Source organism: Talpa europaea (genome assembly GCF_964194135.1).
Source record: "Talpa europaea genome assembly, chromosome: 5".
Classification (NCBI taxonomy): Eukaryota; Metazoa; Chordata; class Mammalia; order Eulipotyphla; family Talpidae; genus Talpa; species Talpa europaea.
In genome coordinates this window covers 45,945,478-45,966,396 of record NC_140071.1, presented here as the reverse complement: position 1 = coordinate 45,966,396, position 20,919 = coordinate 45,945,478, and the positions used below count along the sequence as shown (strand labels likewise).

The following is a 20,919-nucleotide window of genomic DNA, read 5'->3' as shown; positions in this document are numbered from 1 at the left end:
GGAAGTCCTTCTTGCTGAAGGAGAACACACGGTGAGTGACGTACTGTATCTTATATAGCGAAGCCAGTGCAGTCAGGCATCACTTTGCATAGTCTCACACCTTTCCCCACCTCATTTCTTCCCTTGTTCCTCACTCTCAATTTTTGGGAGTTATAAAATAAGAATACTTGGCCACAAGTGATATAACATAAAATACTAAAAAGTGTGGTTGTGACAGGCAGGACAATGCTCAGATCCTCCTTCAAGAAAGTATATTCTACCCAACTGAAAGAAGTGGGCTTACCTGACATCCCCAAGAGATAGTAACTTCAGAATTCACTTCAGCTTTTGAATTGAGGTCAGAATGTCTGGAGGTGAAGCCCATGGCTGATTGTGACAATGGTAGGTGAGGTCACTTTCTTCTTGGCTCACCAGGACCCAATGACTGAGCAGGGCAGTGGTACCAGGATGTAGACATTTCTACTGAACTTACACCTCCTCTACCAATCACTGTTTCAGATTTCCCATTGTGCTGGCAGAGATGCCAGATCTGCATCATTGATAACTTCCCTCTGCCTATCCTGCCTCCTCTCTATGACCTTTCACACTCCTCACTCCCTCTTAGTCTCTGGTGTCCAGAGAGCCCAGTGGGCAAGGCTGGATCAGAAATATTCTAAGGAAGTAGGCAGTAAAATTGGATCACTCCACATGACTAGCAATTAGCACCCCACTCAGTGTGTAAGTAGGAGCACAGAGGGACCCAGGCAAAAGATGACAGTCCTAGTTCTATAATTTTCAATGGTATAGAATTGGAACAATGTGCTGGTAGAGAAGAATACACTAGCTGGTGCAATGATCTAGGCACTTAAAAGATAAGGGGACTGATAAATATAAGGAGAATGGAATTGGAGACTGGACATGAAGTCATATTGTCACCCCACAGACTGCTAATGAAAAACTGTGTTCACTGACTTGGTGGTCACTCTTTCAGGACAAGAGAATTTAATATCCAAGCTAGTACCTGAGGGGATGTTGCAAACTTACAGCTAGGGCAACTCCTAACAACCTAGAAAAAGCAAAGGCTTTCACAAAGCCTGAATTTAAATGCTTGTATTGCCAAGATGTACAGAAGAGGAAGAGAGCAAAAGACCCAGGAAAATGGAGAATGCTGAATTAATATGTTACATGAGGCCAAAAGAAGAAATACATTATTCAGGAAGGTTTCAAGGATACATAATTCACCATGTGCATTGGAAATATGTTGACGACAGGGACCTCAGAATGACTATGATGTTCTGTACAGCATTCCTCTTCAAGTCTGGATTAAAGTGAATCCTAAGAAAAGGTCACAGAATTTGGATCACTGATAGCAAAAAGGTTGGAGATATCTTGCAGCAATAGGGGACAGTGGTAGATTTTTACTATCAGATATCAAAGAGTCACAGTATCCACAATTATGAGATGATTAACAGAACACAGAATCCCTAGAGGTAAAACAGTTGAGCAGCCAAAAGGCATTGCTTAATATACATGATTAAAACAAAGTAGATGAGAGGAAGATTGAGGGAAGTCACCTCCAAAAATGTCTTTTGCTCAATTTCTGGACCTGAACCAGTTTTCAGATATAGTGCCCACTGACTAACTAAAGACATGGCAGAGTTCCAGTACAAAGAACCCTGCAATACACAGTGCTTTCTCCAGTGCTTCCCCAAGGGACTTAGACTATATATTTGATTGACTACTGTTCACTGGGGAAAGGGAAATACTCAGACATTTCAAGGATTGTTGAATACAAGGTCAGAGTTAATACTGATACCCAACAGATAGAAACTTCATCATGGGCTCTATGTTCAAGGGCACATAGACACCATGTAATAAATGGAGTCTTGACCAAAGTCTAGGCCAACAGGGCCTGTGAACTCAGTTCATATCCATTTCCCTGACTAAATATATAATATATACAGGGATTTATATAATACATAAATATATAATATATATAATAGGGATTTACATAGTATGCAACCATTGATTTGATAAAACTACTTTTTCTATTCCAGGCAGGAAAGGTCAGGAACAGTTTGTTTCAGGACTCTGAGAACTCTCCCACCATCTGTTATAATTTAGCTTGAAGACATCTGGACCATCTGGATATATAACAGAACATCATATTGATTCATTATATTGATGATATCATGCTGGATGAGTAACAGAGTGATAGCATGCGGGAGATCCTAGTAAAACACATGTACTCCAGAGGGAGGGAGATAAACTCTACCAATATTAAAGTACTTGCCAATCCAGTAAAGTTTCCGCACATCCCATGATCTGGTATATGCCAGGACATCCCCTTCAAAGTAAAGGACACATTGCTGCATTATGCATCCACTACTACAATGAAGGAACTGCAATGATTGGTAAGATTCCTTATGCTTTGGAGGCAACACATTTCAGACCTTAGGGAACTTTTCCAGCACATATATTGGATGATTTGGAATGTGTCACTTTTGAATGGGGCTCAGATTAGAAAATGACTGCAAGAGATTCTGGCTACAGAGCAAGCAGTCCTTCAACTTGGCACAAAAATCTAAGCACACTCTACAGTAGTAGAAAAAGATATGGTGTGAAGTTTATGGAAAATCCTGGTAGAATACAACCAAGGCTCCCAAGGTTATGGAAAAAGATTATATCACTTGCAGAAGAGGATCAAGCACTTTTTGTAAAACAGCTCCTAGAATTCTAATGGGCCTTGATGGAATTGGAGTACTTGCCTTTAGGATACCAAATAATATGAGTCTGAAACTGTCTATCATGAGTTGGGAACAAGTCATAGAGTAAGATGAACCCAAGAGCAATCTATCATAAGATGGAAATACTTCTGGGACTCAGCATGAGCAAGAAAAGAGGACACCGCAAAGGGCATAAACAGTAGGTCTAGAATCCCACAGCATCTATTATGTCCCAACATGGCATCTGCCATGTAGCAGTGTCCCTCCTCAGGGAATGAACTCCCATTCAATCAGCTAAAGGTAAAAGAAAAACTCTTAAGCTTGGTTTATCAATGGTTGATTCAGAATGTGAGTGAAAACCAAAAGTGATTCTGTGTGCATTTTAGCCTTATTCATGGATGGCTATGAAAGACAGCAATGATACACTGTGTGAAAGACAAATTTTTCTCAAATCTTAACTCAAACCAATGAGTAGAGCTTCAAGAGAGTCACACGGTCATTCTTTATGTGAAAGGAGAAGTGGCTGAAGTCAAAATGTATACGGACTCATGGACAATAATGAATGGTCAGGGACATAAAAGGAGAAAAATTAGAGTATCAGAGACAATGATGTCTGGGAAAGAGACATGCAGATGAACATATGAGAGTGGATACAAGATGCGAAGATTCATAAGATACAAATATCATATATTAATGATCACCAGAAAGCAAGTACCCACATGTCATGGGCATCAAATAACAAAGGGAACCAAATAACTTCATCAACTGCAATTCACTAGCATGATAGACAAATAGGTAATATGGCCACAGTGTCAGAGGTGAAGCCAATGGGTTAAAAGCCAATCTGAGTGATTGCCTCCTTTGACTTTCACCTCCAATGCCTTAGCCAGCATCAATGGCAAGCCACATGCACAATGCCTAGTCTACATACATTAAACAATATAACATCCGGCCAGGGGACCCACTTTACAGATTCACTGGTCATGTTAATACTGAATCATCTTAGAAGCTGCTAGCTAAATAGTGTTGGCATGACCTGCTGAGCACAGTTGAAACACCCTATTAAAGGCAACACCCGGCAAGATGGTGGTACCATCCTCCAAATTGTTAATAAATGTCGAATCACAGATCTGTAGATAACATTATGCTGCCAAGAGGAAGAATACATAGGTCCAGGAACCAAGGGGTGGAAGCAGGAAAGGTCTTGCTATCCCCACAGTTCTGGATTTTGCAGGATTAGAGGCCTAGTCCCCAAAATGGATGTGTTCTTGCCAGGGGATAGCAAGATTCCATTGAACTACAGGCTACAGCTGCCACTTGGACACTTTGGGCCCAGGAACCAGCAGGGGAAAAGAGGAATCATCATCTTGTCAGGGGTAACTGACCCTGGGTAGTGGGAGGAGTCAGGACTGCTGTTAGGTAATGGGAGCTGAGAGGAACTCAGGTGAGCCACTTGTAAACCTCCAGTGGAGTACCACTGGTGGCCATGAGAACATCTGTAGTCTGGAGGTTATAGGAGCTGCTCCCCAAATAGTGTTATAAAGCACATAAACATGACATGCAAAGTAAACCAACAGATGCGGGGATGAATCAATCAGATCCTCCATCAAGAAAGGACTGTGGGTAGCTGTCAGTCCCCAGCTGTTCATGTTTTCAGAGTCAGCTTCATGTTTTCATCCTATGTTTTTCTCAGAGTGGGACCCAGTCAATGACAGGCCTAACGATTTCCTCTCAATGGAGGAACTTCACTAAAGAACAGTCTTTGCTCTGGAGCTCCTTGTTGGCCTAACCTGTCCAATCCTGCTTCTGCCCCTTGTCTTTCACAGGTGTTACACCTCCCAACCCCCAACCCCCATAAACTTTTGTATTCCTAACTTCAGTGTTTACTTCTGGGAGAATCTAACTAGGACAGACAGCTCTACTAGGCCTCTGAATCAAATCGTTCTCTGCTTCTAACATGGAGATGTGTGTTCTAACTAACTCATGATTGCATTTTTCTCATAGATTAAAAAAAAAACTACATTATATGATTATTATGAGAATAAATGGATATGTGCAGAATGCTGTGTAATTTGAAAATTGCTATGTAAACATTAGTAGTTTTTATTAAAAGTACTAAAGAGTACTAAAAGTACTAAAGAGTACTTCAGTACTAAAAGTACTAAAGAGCAAAAGCATTTCCCAGATTACCTAACAATCCTCAACACTATTCACAATACAAAGCAACACAAAACTGAACCCTCAATTCTTACAGATAATTGTTTTCAAGCCCTTTCAAAGCTGGTATGGTGTAGAACTTTTTCTGTAGCTTTACTTATTCCCAGGGAGTAATTTATACACTCATATCTTGTGTGACAATCAGATACAGACCAAAATAAAGAATTGTAGAATGCTATAGTTGTAACCTGCCCTGGGAATTTTGGTTTGTTTCTTTTCATTTCTAAAATAACAATTGCTAAGCTAGAGGAAACGAGAAACAGTGACAAACCCCTTTTACAAAACACAGTGAGTAGAGTATTGTGGGAAAATACTTAACACCTGGATAACCACAAGCCACTTTTCTCTAGCAATATTAAGCCAATTTTATATCTATGGACAAATATTGCAATTTTAATACATATGAAAGTAAAAATATTTCCTGTAAACACTTCTTTATCATTCGTCCTCAGTATTCATACTTACCTGTAATGTATCATAAGAAGAGAACTATTAATCATATCACTTATTATCAGAAAAACATTTATCAAAACTTTTCAGCAGAAAAGATGGGAAATGTCTCTATAATGTGCCACTGTTTGCTTAGCTGATGACACAGATTTGCAATGGATTTTCTTTCTTTCTACTTGCATTTCCAAAGGTATATTTTTGATTTGCATTAAAAAGTTCAAATAAATTCAGTTACATGCTTTGAAAATTTATGCTTACACATAAACTGTAAAGAGGTTTAAAAACCAGTGTTTTCCCCTTTTGCTCCTCCTGGCTGAAGAGCTTTTTCCCCCTTGACTGTTTATTCAGATGTGAGGACAATACTGAAGTAACTGTTGTTGATAATGCATGGTAACCCAAATGGTTTTGCTGTTTTTTGGCAGTATGGTTAAAAGCACAGGAGTAATTCCCATACCTACAATATGAGCTGGATGACAAGAGAATGCAATTAATATAAAAAGGGATCATGAGATGCACTAGGTAATTTGAAGAGTGTGTTTTATCACAGTATGACTAGCAGAATTCTTCAGATTTACATGCATGTGCATTTCGGGAACCCTGATAATTTAATACAACATCAAAAGGTCTCAAGTCATTGACCTCACAACGCGGTTCACAGAACAGTACACAATGATGAAACCTGAAGCAATAAAACACTGGTGACCTGGAATGTAAACATTCCTTCTATTAGGACATGACTAAAATTTCATGCAATTTTGTTTTGGGGTTCTACTGGGTTGCCGTCAGACACCTTCCTTTCATATGTTAAACTGGGTCTCTAGGGTATTAGAGGAGAATCCAACAGTTTCGGGGAGGCCAGTAAAGTTTGCCAGAAAGTTCTCGTAATTTTCCGTCACGTTTTCTCTGAGCACAGGAGTGATCCACTCTGCCTACCTCAGACTGATGGAGGCACATTTACCTTTGAGGGTGACTTTAATGACTGGAGTTCTCAAAGTCTCACTTCCTCCTCCTCTGTTCCTCTTTCCTCACGGCTCGGACGTCACCTGCGCGGCAGGACACACCTGTCACTGTCGCCGCCCTCGGGGCCCGCGCGCCGCGGGCTCCAGCCCCGGGGGGGAGGAGCCTGCGCAGAGGTGGGGGCGGGGGACGCCGAGGGGCGGTGCCGGCGCGCGCGGGCGGGGTGTGCGCGCCGCCGCCGCCGCGTCAGCAGCGTGCGGCACGTGCCCATGTTTACGTCCCTCGTGGAGCCGCCGACGTCAGCAGCCGAATGGCAACATTGTGGCGATACTGAGGCTTAGAGTTTAGGAGACGCGTCCGTCAGTCAGGCCGGCGGCGGGCGGTCGGAAAGAAGAGGAGGAGGGGCGGGGAGCTCGGTCCCCGCGAGCGGCGCAGCCCAAACGCACCGCCGGCCGGGATCGCCCACCCGGCGGCCTGCCCGGCTCCGCACGATCCGCGCCTCCCCGCCGGGGCGCCGCAGACGCAGCACCGCGGCCTCGCGCGAGGGGCGGCCGGGACGGGCGCGAGGCGCTGCGGCAGCGCGAGGCTTGTAAACAGATCCGGCCGCACGTGACCATGTGAACTACCTGCTTCGGGGACACGTATTGTCTCTCACGAGAGCCGCGCCACAAAGGAGCGCGGCGGATCTGAGCGCGCAGGGGCGAGCGAGCGAGCGGGGAGAGCCGGCGGGCGCGCTAAAATGGCTGAAGGCGCCCAGCGAGGGTGAGCAGGGGGCGCGGCGCAGCCAGCCGGTGAGTCTCGGGCGGGCAGGGCCAGCGGCGCCTCCCCCGCGGCCTGGAGCCAGAGCCACCATGTCGTTCGCGCTGGAAGAGACGCTCGAGTCGGACTGGGTCGCCGTGCGGCCCCATGTGTTCGACGAACGCGAGAAGCACAAGTTCGTCTTTATTGTGGCCTGGAACGAGATCGAGGGCAAGTTTGCAATAACCTGCCACAACCGGACGGCCCAGCGGCAGAGGAGCGGCTCCCGGGAGCAGGCGGGGGCACGAGGGAGCGCTGAACCCGGCTCACCCGCGGCGGATGGGACCCGCGGGCCGGGCAGCCCGGCGGGCAAGGGCCGGTCCGAGGCCACTGCCTCTTCGACTTTGGGGAGGAGTCCCGGGCCCCGGAGGAGCCCGGCCTGGGCGGAAGGCGGCTCTCCGCGGAGCGCGCGCTGCCCTAGGGGGGACCCGCTGCTGAGGAGTCCGGTCAGTAAAGGGGCGGAGAGTCCTCTCCGGAGCCCAGGGCGGGCCAAGTCCAGCCCGGTCCGGAGAGGAGCTGAAGGCAAAGATGTGGCGGGGGCCACCGCTGCAGCTGCCCCACCGGCGCCCAAGGAGGAGGCCCCGGTGTCCTCGGTGCGGGTAGTTAGCGCCTGCGGGGCGGTCTCCGAAGAGATCGAGGTGCTGGAATTGGTGAAGGATGAAGCTGCGGCTCCCGCGTGCCCGGCTCTCCCTGACGCGGAGCAACCCCCGCCCGCCGCCGAGCTGGAGTCCCCGGCGGAGGAGTGCAGCTGGGCCGGACTCTTCTCCTTCCAGGATCTGCGCGCTGTGCACCAGCAGCTGTGCTCCGTAAACTCGCAGCTGGAACCGTGCCTGCCCGTGTTCCCCGAGGAGCCCTCGGGCATGTGGACCGTGCTGTTTGGGGGCGCCCCAGAGATGACCGAACAGGAGATCGACACTCTGTGTTACCAGCTCCAGGTCTACCTGGGCCACGGCCTGGACACCTGCGGCTGGAAGATCCTCTCCCAGGTACTCTTCACCGAGACCGACGACCCCGAGGAGTATTACGAAAGCCTTAGCGAGCTGCGTCAGAAGGGCTACGAAGAAGTGCTTCAGCGGGCCAGGAAGCGCATCCAAGAGGTAAGATCTTAGTCTGGGCGCCAGTCATCGCTTTTGTTTATTACCGAGGGCTGGATGGAGCCTTGGTCTGGGCTGTGTGCTTCTGTGACATTTGTTTTTCCCAGGGAAAAGGGACCTGTATACCCCTGCATTCTTTTGAGTAGTAGAAAAACCACAGCTTTCTTTAATTGGCCTTAAGAAGGACTTTTGATAAGTGTATAGATTCCCCCCACCCCCATGAGATAGGTTGTATGTAGTAAAGTGCTCTGTTTTACTAAGTACAGGTCATAAAAGTAAAGCCAATCTGGAAAAAAAAGTGTCCGGTAAATATAAACTTAATAAGTATCTTCTTGCCCCAAAAGCTCTTTCCAGTAATCACTACCTAGATGTTAACCCTTTTTTTCCTGGTCATGTTCATTTATTCAAAGTAGTTTACTTTTTGTGAAACAAAGTTGGCCTGTTTTTATCTCCATTTCTATTTTAGCAACAGGCACATTCGCCCCGCCCCCAGTTTTACTGAGAAATAATCAACATACATCACTCTGTAAGTTTGAAGCATACAGCATGCTGCATTGATTTACATATATTTGTGAATTGATTACCACAATAGGTTCTGTTGACATCGATCATCTTATACAGAGACAAAAAAAAAAGTTTTCTTTGTGATAAAAATACTTAGGATCCTCTCTTTCAGCAACTTACCTATGTGTTAAAGAGCAGTGTTAACTCTAGACATCTTGTAGGATGTTGTACATTACATCCCTAAGTACTTACAACTGGAAGTTTGTGCCTTTTGCCTACCTCCCTCTAGTTTCCAATTTCCCCCTCCATCCCCATCTCTGGTAACCTCAAATCTGATCTCTTTTTCTATGAGTTTTTTTTTTTTTTTTTTTTTTTTTAAGATTCCACATAAAAGGGAGATCATGTAGTGGTTTTTCTTTTCTGGCTTATTTCAATTAACATATGAACTTCGATTTTAAATGTATTTTCCCCCAATGAGCAGTCTGTCCAAATGAAAAAGCATCTACAGATAACTGGATGCAAATTATTTTTAGAGATCTTCTGCATACTCTGGTGAGTATCTCCAGTCTTCATAGATGGTTCGTGTTTCACTCCTGTTCTAGGTAGAAAAATGGCCCTGGGCAGGAAAATGTTTATTATACTTTTATATTTTAAGAGAAAAAATAGTGCAATTGCTCTTTCAAACTATAATCCTTAAAAATAACAGGAAATAATGTGAAGGAAATTCAGAATGGCTATACAAAGGGAGCTCTACAATGTGAATAATTTGAGGTCATGCCTACTTAAACTGCTGAAAGAATTTTACTAAAAAAAAAAAAAGCCAACTTTACAATACACTTAGTTTACCCTAATGGACACTAACAGATACTTTCTCAAAGCATTTTATTATTTTCAGTATTACTAACAGATTAAGATTGAAGTTGGGGTGGGGAAATGCTTGATACTGTGTTGTCCACTGTTCACGTGCTTGAATTTTGCTTATTAAGGCTAGGAAGCTGGAGTGCCCCGGTTTCTTTGTAGAATATTACTTGTTTTTCTTTGCTAGACGTGAGGATTTAGAAACTAATTCTCACTTTTCTCACAGTGCTTTCTTACAACTTACTGAGCCTAGGTCTTCCTGTTTAGTTTATGTTAACAGTCACCCACCTTAAGTTTCATGGATATGTTTTATTTCAATTTCTAGCATCTCGCTTTTGGGAGCCGTGTTCTATCTTAAATTCTTTTTAGAAGCAAATGAAAGAAATAGTCACATATATTTTCTTTAGAGTTGTGTAAATAAATGTTGACATATATTTCTTTAAGTTGCAAGGACAAAGTCATTGCTTTTTTCTTTTGATTTCTAGATACATGCTATATTGGTTTTTTAAAAATCTTTATTTTTTTAACCCCTAAATGATGTAGTTATGACTGGTTTTAATTGTATTGATACTGAGAAAAAATAAATTTTCTTTTTTTTTTAATTCAAATTGGGTCAAAAATGAGGGCTGCTGAAAAATGTAGTTAATTACAGTTTTCTGCAACTCTTTCATGGGGGATGGTTACATTTTTTAAAAAGGAATATTTTTTCCTAATTAAGGTTATGTTAACTATAATGTTTTGTTCTCTTTAACAGAGAAAAATTTAAGCCTTTTAAAGGGTCTTTTGTGTTTGGGGAAACAATTCAGAAAGTTTATTATAAACTCATTGAACATCAAATAAATTTTTGGTTCCTCATTTAGTTGACTTGAACAGTATTTTAAAAATAGCTATCAAGGATAGGTAAATAGGTCTAGTTATAATGCCCACCATGATTTCTATTGGAAAATGATGTTATGCGACTCAGTGGAAGGAAAGGGTGGTGTGATTAATTAGTGATGTCTGCTGTGGGCAGGATAATGGGAGTGGATAGCACACAAGTCATGTGTTTTTTTGTTCCTGGGTAAATTCTTTGCTCTTACTAGTTCACAGTAGCTTTTCTTTAAGTAAAATCTTCATGAAAGTTGTGTAATTTTTGCATTATTCATTATGTTGAATTAGTAATTATATCTAATTCAATGTTGCTTCCCCCCCCCCCCCATTCTTAAGTTGACTTAACTTGTGGAATTGTCTATAGGTTTTCAAGCTAGGTATACCTGGCCAATCAAGCACGTACTTAGGTACATTACTTAGAATATTTAGTCCTTTTTTTTTTCTTTAATTTCTCTGTTTTGTGATCTTCTTTTCCCACATTATTCCTTTTCCTACCCATTTAAAGGTTTTAGCTTAAAGACCACACCTGGTTTTTGTTCAAATGATCAGTAAATTGTTGAAAAGAGTGTTTTGTTTTGTTTTTAATAGAACAGACTGTACAACTAGATTGTAAACTTCTCAAGGTCACTGGCCTTGACGTTATTTTGGAATTCTCTTCTTTGCACCTCTTGTTCAGGGCCACACATCTTGTGAATGCTTTTAGTATTGGTGGACAACCAGCACCAGAGTTTTTTTAGTGTTGCAAGAAGCTAAAGTATTTGGAAGATGCTTTCTTTTAATGTAAAGTTGTGGGTAACTAGAATTTTATAAATTGATAAAGTAAATTCCTCAAAGGATCATGCTACTAAGCGGAAAATCTCTTAAAACTGAAAATAGCTTTCCTAGATAAGGGATGTTTACCTGAGTTTGGTGACTATCTCATAAATTGAGGAGAGTTATAGATGAACTTTAATGGAATACCTTAAGTAGCATTCAAAGTTTTATATGGACAGGAATGTTTGTATTTTTGGAGAGCAAGGCTTTTGTCAAACTCCTAAAGATGTTCTTCAAAAGGAGGCTGAAAATCATAAATTATTTACTTTGTAATCTTAGGGCATACTTATATGGAGGTTTTGCTTTTTAATTCATTTAGAATTTTATAGAGTGTTATAAGAAGGATTCTTATTTCTTTCTCATTTAAAGAATTAAACCTTGAATTCTCTGCTAAACATTTTTGTTATTGTTCACAAATTTAGTTAACTTACTGGAAATAGTTGTGAAGGGTGATAATTTGTACAATATTAATGAGAAATTACTTTTAGATGACAAGAAATGTAAGGTTGTATACTACTCAGGACCTCAATCTTGAGTGCAAATGAAATGTGAAATTTATTACCTGGTAGGTTTGTCTTGGATTTTTTAGGATTTACTGTAGGAAGTGCTATTTATACAGTGGACACACAATCCCTGAGTGAATCTAGTGCCACCAAAGCCTCTTGGAATGGTTTCATCAGTAGCCTTGGTTGTTGATCAGAGCTAGAATCTTATTATATTGTGTGTACATGGGTGGTCCATATTGTGGCTTACCTATGATGACCTGAGCTTTGTAAATAATGGTTTCTGTATAAAGACAGTTATTCTTGAAATGATTAATTGTGGTGCTTTAAAGACTAAATCTTAACTATGATGGTAGGCTTGATTAAGATCTAAAATCTGTTCACTGTGGAATTTATTATGTGTGTAAAACTGTGCATAATTCTAACTTCTTTCCAATTGAAAACATTGTTTGAGAGCAGCATGAGTTTTCAAAAATAGCCATATAAGGCCTGCAGTAGACAGAGTCCTACCTAGTGTTTGGAGTCAGCAATACCTGAGTTTGAATAGGACTCACCATTTTTGTGACCTGCTTCTTTATTTAACCTCTTGAAAAACAGGGAAATGGGGAAAATTCTTAACTGATATCTTAAGATATAAGTAAGACATTTCAAAAAAATGCTTAAGTATCTAGCACTTATCAAGGAAGCATCCAGAGTTATTTGTTTTTCTTTCATCTAATGAGAATTCTCCAGACTTTTCAACTCAACAGTTCTAGGGAATTGGCATTGCTTAAGTATTGGGCACTCTACATTACCTATCTCCTTTTGCCCTCCTCACTATCTTTTGACATCAGTGATGTTTTGAATCTTATTAAACTGAAGCAGAAGTTGAAACTAGAGAGGCTATATGAATTTGGCCAATCTTATACAGCTAAGGATTGACCAAATTTAGATTCAAACCTAGATTTGTGTTAATTCAGATGTGGTTTTCTGGCATGTTTTGTTACCCTGAATAATGGAGGGATGTCAGAATAAGAGATTGGCAGTATTTTATATTCTAGTCAGTTCTGCGATAACCTCTAAATTAAGATTATACAATACATATGTACCCATTTGTTTTATTTCAAATTAATTAAGGTAAGCATGGTTTGGAATAGATTGGGAATATTGTGTTTTAGAAGGAAGAAGTTTGTCTTGGGTATAAAAGGATGGGTTTATGTTAGATAAGATTGGCCAATTGTTTTCCTTTGTATCTTAAAATGTCTCAGCTTTAAGCAGCTCTGACTTCTGAGGCTATTTAACAGAAGGGGCTAGGAGTTCTAAGATGACTTTGCTCAGCACTCCTCCCAATTATGACTTTCCTAACTTTCCTGGAAAGCTAATATTAGTTATAAAACTTTGGAGCCTCCACTGACCATGTTTTAGGAGCCCTGGAATGCTGCTCTTTCATTGACTGTGAATTATGACTTATGAATGAGCTTAAATAGTAAAAGCAGGCTCAAGAGGTACATTATACAGTTGCAGTGGAGAGATCTGTTCTGCCTGGTACTTATTGACTGCAGTGATTGGAGTCATTGAAAGACAAAATAATACATATTGAAGAGAGGTGGGAGCTGTGGCATTTTAGAACCCAGGAGATTGTCAAAATTGTAACTTGATGTCTAACATAATATAATTCCATAAAATAATGCAGACCACTGCATTAAACATAGGTAAGAAATAATGAAGCTAAGTGAATTTTGTGAGTTATTCTAAGTTATGACGAAAAACTTGAAAGTTAGAGTCTGTTAAAATAATGACTTAGATAGTACTCGTTTTCTTCAATCCTATACTCAAGTAAACTTTTTGCCATTTTTCATTTCTGAAATAAGTTAAGTACAGAAAAAAGATTAATATATACTTTTATATTAGTGCTTATATAAAGAAGAACCATGGAGGCTGGTGGCAGCGTGACAACCTTGGTGATAATTAATTTATGGGGTGGTTTCTGATGCCCAGTTAACTTGGACATATTAGTAATGTGAGTGCTGTGTGTGCATCCGCACACATGTGTCCGTGCATGCATGTGTATTGAAAGGGGAAGGTAGTGAATGGTTTGGTTTGTCAGACATAAGTTTGAATTAGCAATCATCACTCCTCAGATCTTCATGTCTCTTACTCCTCTCAATCCCTGTTTTATTTGATCTTTTATTAACAGGAGAATATTGTCGTAAGTTGGACTTGAAACCACAAGGTGGTTTTCCATTATAAGTTACATGTATGCTTGCTTGTTGTTTTTTTTTTTTGTAATAGGAAGTTTTCCATGGCTTTTTTCATTCTTTAGTAGAACAGGATCTACGCCCTCTGAATATGCACAGTTGTCTTGGTTGTTGATAGAAGAAAAATTAAACTGCACAAGAACAGAAAAGGTTCTTCATCAGAAAGCTAGAAATTTTTTGTGAGTTGTTTTCTTAAATGTGGGAAATTGCCTTTTTATGCTGGAATAATGCTTGAATTTTAAGATATGTGTGGTTGTAACTGTAATAGTCTTTTCAGACTGCACTGAAGTTTTTATAAAGTAGGTTGTGAAATAAAAATAGGTATAATGAGGTAGATATTTTATAGAGAAGAATAGTCTTAAGGGTAAAGTCTTAATATATCTAGTGGTTTAGAGTTTTGTTTGTTAAAGGCTTAGGACCTTGTTTATTTTCAACAAATGTTAGTGCATTCAAGTAATGCAGGTACAGGGAAAATACAGTGATAAACAAGAATGGTCATTTTCTTTAGAAGAAATTTTAAATAATACTTGTTACCAAGTGATCTGTTTCTAGGCATTAGGTGAGGCAGGGTACTTGTTAAGAAGTGCCTCACTATTTTAATTAGTGTTTAGTGGAAAGAAAATTTATGAACATGACTCCGGAAAATCTGTTTTTGTCCTAATTTTGATACTAGTTGTTTACCTTCAGCTGTCATTTATCTTCTTTGGGCCTTTGTTTCCTGTTTGTAAAGTGAAATTATAGCTTCATTTTTTGAGGATCATTTATAGGCACAGTGTAGCAAGGGTAGGGACCTGAGCTTTTGTTTATATGCTAATATACGGGTTTCTGTCTCCCTACTGTAAGGTGACTGAGTCACAGCACTTTTAATGTTGCTAGAGTTTTTAGCTTTTGAGAAAACCCCTAATTCATTTTTGGGTGCAGAGAGCATTAGAACAAGTCGAGTACTTTTTCTTCCTTTTTTGTGTTTGCTTTTTTATCCTCATTTTTTTTTATTACTTGTATTGGAAGTTTTTTTCTGTACTTTTCCTTGTGGTTTTTCACTTCAAGATTGCTTTCTCAATCATTTTTTGATAACTTGCTGAAGTTACACTTAATTATGAAATGAATGCTTAATTACTAAAATTTTTCTCCAATGTTTCTTCCTCATCACCTCCCTATCTAGATGAGTCTCTGTCCCTCCTTTTTTAACACTAAAAGGGCCAGAACTGGAGTGACCTAAGTGTTAAAAAGTATTATTGAAGGGCTAGTTTTCAATAGTCACAGTAACTGATCATTATTGAGTGCTTAAGGTGGGCCAAGCACTACTCAGTTAGCATGCAGATAGGGAGTTAAGAGATGGGGCTCAAGTGAATTTGAATCCTGGTTCCTCTACTTATAGATTTGTGAATTTGGGCAAGTTACCTAATTCTGTGCCTTAATTTCTTTCTGTATAAGGTAAGGAAAACAATACTGCTGCTTCGTAGAGGAATTTTAAAATAGATAACTCTGTAAAGTATACTTACAAAGGCACCAGATACCTAGGAAACACTTGATAAATGTTAGCTCTTATTAATATTAATCTTCATGTGACCCTAAGTGGTAGGAATTTTACAGTAGAGGAAATAAATCAGAGGTTAGATAAATTTGCCTAAGAAAATATATCTTAAGTATATAAGAGAACTAGATTCAAACCCAAACCTGACTGATTCCAGTCTGCTTTCTTGACCACTTGACTGCATCTCTGTAGAAAGGGAATGAAACTGACTCATAGACTTAACCATCCTCTTACTGAAATACGTGATCAATGTCTCATTCTTGGACAAAACATTAACAGTGTCTGGGGATGGCTGTTCTTGGAAAACCTTCATTATGTACATTTAATCAACAGTGCTGTCTATGATTAAAGAAAATTATAATCTCAAAGAAGACTAATTCAAATTTGCGCTAGTATGTATGATAGAAAAAGCTCTAATGTGAGGGAGAACGCATGTCTTTCTTATACATACTTGTAAAAATATAATTTTTTCTATAACCACAGGATGAATAAATATTATACTCATGTTTAAATATTCTGTTGTAAATTCTTTATTAAGCTTGGCTTAAGTGGAGTAATAATTTTTCTTAAGTTTTCACAGATATATTTTACTTTAAAGAAAATTTATTTTCTCCCAAACACATTTCCTAATATTTTCTCCTCCCTCACCTCTAGAAGGAGGGAATCTAACCTAAGACCTGAAACTCCCTTTTCCCTCCTGTAATTTATTCCCATTTAAAATATTCCCTAACATTGACTAGTTAATATTATACGCCCCTTACCTTCCTAACTATACTTAATGGCTAATTTTTGGGAGGCTGGGTTGAGGGAGAAGGACATTTAATGATGTTAACTTATCTTGCTTTATTTTTAAGTTAGAAATCCTGCTTCTTAGATGATATGAATTTTGGTATTGGGTTTGCTAAATGAAAATGAAAAGGTAATGACAAATATGCTTATAGAAATGAAGGGCTAGAGAAGAAGAGCGTAACACTAGAGTATTGTAACAGTGTAATGCCTATAGAAAGGGGAGGTTCCACAGTCCCTGCCCCACCTATTGAAGGGTGGAGCTGAGTACCCAGGAGAAGTTAATAAGGAGCTGAAGAAAAAGACGACCAGGGGGAGAGTGGAGTAGTCACTTGGAACAGAGAAAATGAAGCAGCTGTGCTTGCTCTTCGGCCTTGGACTTGTACCAGAGTCTTAGGGGACATGGAAGGGGATACTTGAAAGAGACAGAGACATGGGTGAAACATCATGAGGAGGCTGACAATGACAGCCTTTATCATGACTTGTATTTTCACTTTGCTGTTTTCCTTTTAGACTTGCCTAGCCCCTTGTACCTTTCTTATGATTCCCCACCAGAAGGTATCTTAGACTTGTGGCAAACTCTTAGGCCTTACTGACCACGCTTCGGGCCAACCCCGTTTGGCTAGGCATTTACCCACAAGCAACTTTGGTTGTTTCATGGGGCAATTATTGTAACTATATTCTTTCTCTTCTCTCTTTTGCACACTAATTATGTTAAACCTCTTTTTGTTGAGGTCTTATGCACTACAAGTGTTTATCTTCATGTGGTGGATGGCAGAATCCATTTAGCACAGGCAGGCAACTCTACCACTCCCCTACTTTTTCTTTCCAGTTTTCCTTTTCATGTTCCATGAAATATATAATTGTATTTTCAGTCTTCCTGGACTCAAAAGACTAGTATCTTCCTTGAAGTGAAAAATAATAGACTCCCTAGGAGTGAAAGTTATTAAAAGGCAGTGGTTGAGCGCTTGAATTAGACTACTAGAGAGTCACACCTTTCACCAGCTATATTTGCACAAGTTTCTGGACCTCTTTCTCTCATTCTTTTTCTCTAAAGTGGCATAATAGTTAAATTTAAATTATGAGATGTTACAGTTTTTTTTTTTTTAAGATTTATTTATTTATTTATACACGCACTGGGTACAGTCAGAAGCGCGGAGGGTGAGAGAATTCACCAGAGTCAGAGTGGGGAGCAGAGCAGGCAGAGAGACCGAAGTACACTGCTGAGGGGAGCAGCGGGTGGCAGGAGAGGTCTGCGCGCCATGTGGGACCCTCCTCAGGTGGCCGGGGAGCAGCCTGGGATCGAACCGGCACTGCGGAGACTGCAGGCAGCTTCGCAACCCAGCGTTCAACCACTGCGCCACCGGGGAGGCCCAGAACAAAACAAGAACGGAGTAGAGCTGTGTGCTTTGTGAATGTGGAAAATGAGTGCAGCATCAGTCCTTATTTTGTCATTTGAGGAAATAGACCCCATGAAACTTAGCGTTCCCACAGCCACAGATAATTTCATTGCTGTGATAAGGCTCTTTCATCTGATTACCCCAGTGTTAGTTCTTTTGCTGTTGTTGCAAGCTGATACTTATTTGCATGTCTAAATAATAATTTAACGGTGGAGATATTATTTGTAGAGTTTATTAGGTTGTTTCTTAAATATCTTCCTAATTAAGAGAAAAATAAGGATTTCAGTTTTGTTTTTAACATATCGGAAAAGGGAAGAAAGTTATAAAATTGTACAAAAGGATATATAGCTGCTAAATTGTATAGCCAGGACTTTAAAGATCTTCAAGTGTAGTAGAAGCCCTGTATTTCTGGAGTCAGAGAGATGACCCTAGAACTAACTCTGCCTGGCAAGGTACAGGATGGGAACTCCATCCTGTAGGCACAGAAGGTATCTTCTTTCTCTCTCCTCTGGTGTTTGTTATTGTTGAGTGGGTTAGAAACCAAGTTGAATAGTAGTGGTAAAAGAGGTAAGTCACACAGGGTTGTCACACAGTTTTCTCTGTTGCAGTGACTATAAGGTATCTTGAAAAACATTTTTTTTTTAAAACTATTATTAATGACTACATTAAGGATCTGCCTTAGAGAAATTTTGCAATAAGCAGTATTGTTTCAAGTATTAGATATTAGAGGCCTCACAGGTTAAAAGCCTAGGTTTTAACAGATTTTGACTAGGGAAGGCAAAAAAAAAAAAAAAGTTCATTAAGGAAGGTAGAAAGAAGAGAAAGGGAGAAATAGTCTACTTAGTAAGCTAAATATTTAATTAATACCTTACACAGTTCCTCATTTCTTTTAAATGAATCAGTAGAGCAAAATAACTTTTTGAAACAGTCTATGAGAGGTGTTAATTTGGAAGCAAAAATAATTCAGTTCTTTACTTTCCAGTCCCCCTTTGCATCCTGCTATGAGCATGTGTATATTAAGTTGGTTGCATGTGAGTCCTTCTGAAATCATCTTTTTTTTTTTTTAAAGGGCAGGTTTATTAGGAAAGGGATAAAACAGTTAAAGACACTTGCATAGACACAAGGGGGCAGGAAAGAAACGCTGCCCCAGAAGGGACGGGTTTGCTAAGAGAGGCCTGCATGGTTGCAGGTAGGCGACCTTGACAGGTCACAGGCAGACAGGAAGGTGCTGCCCTGCAGATGGAGAGAGTTGGTGAAAAGGGACACCTGCATAGTCACAGGTGGGCAGGGGATTGCTGCCTGAAATCATCTTTATAGGCATGTTGTATTCTCCTTAAGATCCATCTGGATTTTGATTTTGTTTATACCAGTGAATCTTCTCAAATTTAACAAACCTTTATTTTCCACTTTTTAAATTCAGGCCTGCCTTATGCATTCCAAACATTCTTAATCCTAAATAATCCAACTTTCTTTCTAATTTCTTTCTACTCTTTTTTTGTGTGTGTGCAATATTTATAGCACCTTGCACGTTGCTTAGTTTAAAACCTGCAAATGGCTGCAGTTCAGTTTATATTTTTCTCTGAGTTTGGTCAGTTTGTGTTAGCAAAAATAGAAAACTAAATTATGTTATTGAAACAAGTTAGTAATTATATTCTTTTGCCAGTTGAATTCTTTTTTCATGGATTATAGGAAATGGTTTAGACAAAAATGTCTAATGCTTAGCAAATTGCATCTTTTGAAGTTTCAATATGTATTTCCTTTGAGATTATTTTCAGATACTTAGATAAAATAGCTTCCCAGTTGAAACTATAGTTGATTTTAAGGTAATCTATTGTTGGAAAAACATGAAACTTTATAGCAAAGAAGACAAATTAATAAATTAGCAGTGTTAGGGGAGATGCCTTGGGTTCTCTTAAGAGTATTAAGTTTAGTTGCTGCATAATAGCTTTGAGGATAAAAGGCATGTGGGAAATAATATATAGGTAAGTAAATATTTGAATAGAATAACTGACTGTTGTATTGATCCCACATACCTGTAGAGTAGTATTGTGATTTATTTTATTAGCAAATGTATAGTGACTTGCTGTTTTTTTGTGTTGGCAGAAAATAGTGTTTAAACCATTTAATGCATTACATTCACTTTAGTCTCTGTAAGAAGAGCTCAAAGAAAACTAGTGTCTGAGGATTGTGTTACTATTGAACCTTGGCATTTGATCACTTGAAATGACTGTAGAAGCTGTTATTGAAAGATGTTGGTGTTCCTGCTGTTTTGGGTTTTTGCCTCATTCTTTTAACAATTTTGTTGTTCCTAAAAGTTGATAGAAAATCATTATCTTAAAATTTTCCATTTTCAAGTAGATTTAAGGATAAAGGTCTACTATGCGTATAGATTATCTTGCAAAGGAAGAAGTATTGCCTGTAAAACTCTGAAAGGCTAGTTTGTACTTCATTGTAAAAACTATCATTGTTTGTTGGGGTATTTTTTTTTTTATTAAATTTTCTTATCCTATCTTTCCTTAAGTGGTTACTGTGTTTCTGATAAGCTACAACATTAAGGTGGTAAACTGTGGTGGAGATGAGCACCATTGCCACCAGTTAGAACTGATTTCTGAGACTTGAGAAGAATTGATCATGCATGGCACTTGTAATTATTCCCATAATCCTACTTTTGAGCTGTAATTTAAAAGAGTTTATTCAACACATGATTTAGCTATTTATGAATAATAGATATGTGGTCATAGGAAGAGATGCATGTATTTTGTTTTTATTTCTCATACTTTGTCTTTTGGGAAAGTTTGTATGTTTAGTTTTAAGTATTATGGTGAAGGGAATAATTTAATTTTCCTTTTCTGATGTGTAAGCCACATCAGAAGGAGAAGAAATAAAGTGTAAAACTTCCCTTTAAAAGAAGTATATGCATTTATTTGATAGAACATTATTGAAAATAGTAAATGAAAGGTAAATCTTCTCCCCATTCCCCTCTTCCTTGCTCATTCCCTTGTCTGTGGTTCCCCTTCTCAGAGGCATGCCCCCGTAAGAGTTTCTTGTATGTCTTCCAGATCTACTGTCATATACAAAGGTAATTACATACTCTTTTCCTTTTACTCAAATATTAGCATAATATATACTCTGTTAATGCATATTGGGCTCTTCCCTTGTATTTCTTTTTAATTGCTCAGTAATACTCTGTTGA

General features: G+C 39.6%; 1 protein-coding gene across 1 annotated transcript in view; it reads left to right on the top strand.

Moving 5' to 3' along the window:
- Nucleotides 1-7,180: 7,180 nt before the first annotated feature.
- Nucleotides 7,181-20,919, top strand: part of JMY (junction mediating and regulatory protein, p53 cofactor) — a gene marked incomplete at both ends in the record, with an annotated part of 54,475 nt that continues 40,736 nt past the window's right edge. Inside the window, one exon of the mRNA XM_084234020.1 lies at nt 7,181-8,224. Coding sequence (XP_084090146.1) covers nt 7,181-8,224 — 1,044 coding nt within the window. The remainder of the gene's footprint in view (nt 8,225-20,919) is intronic.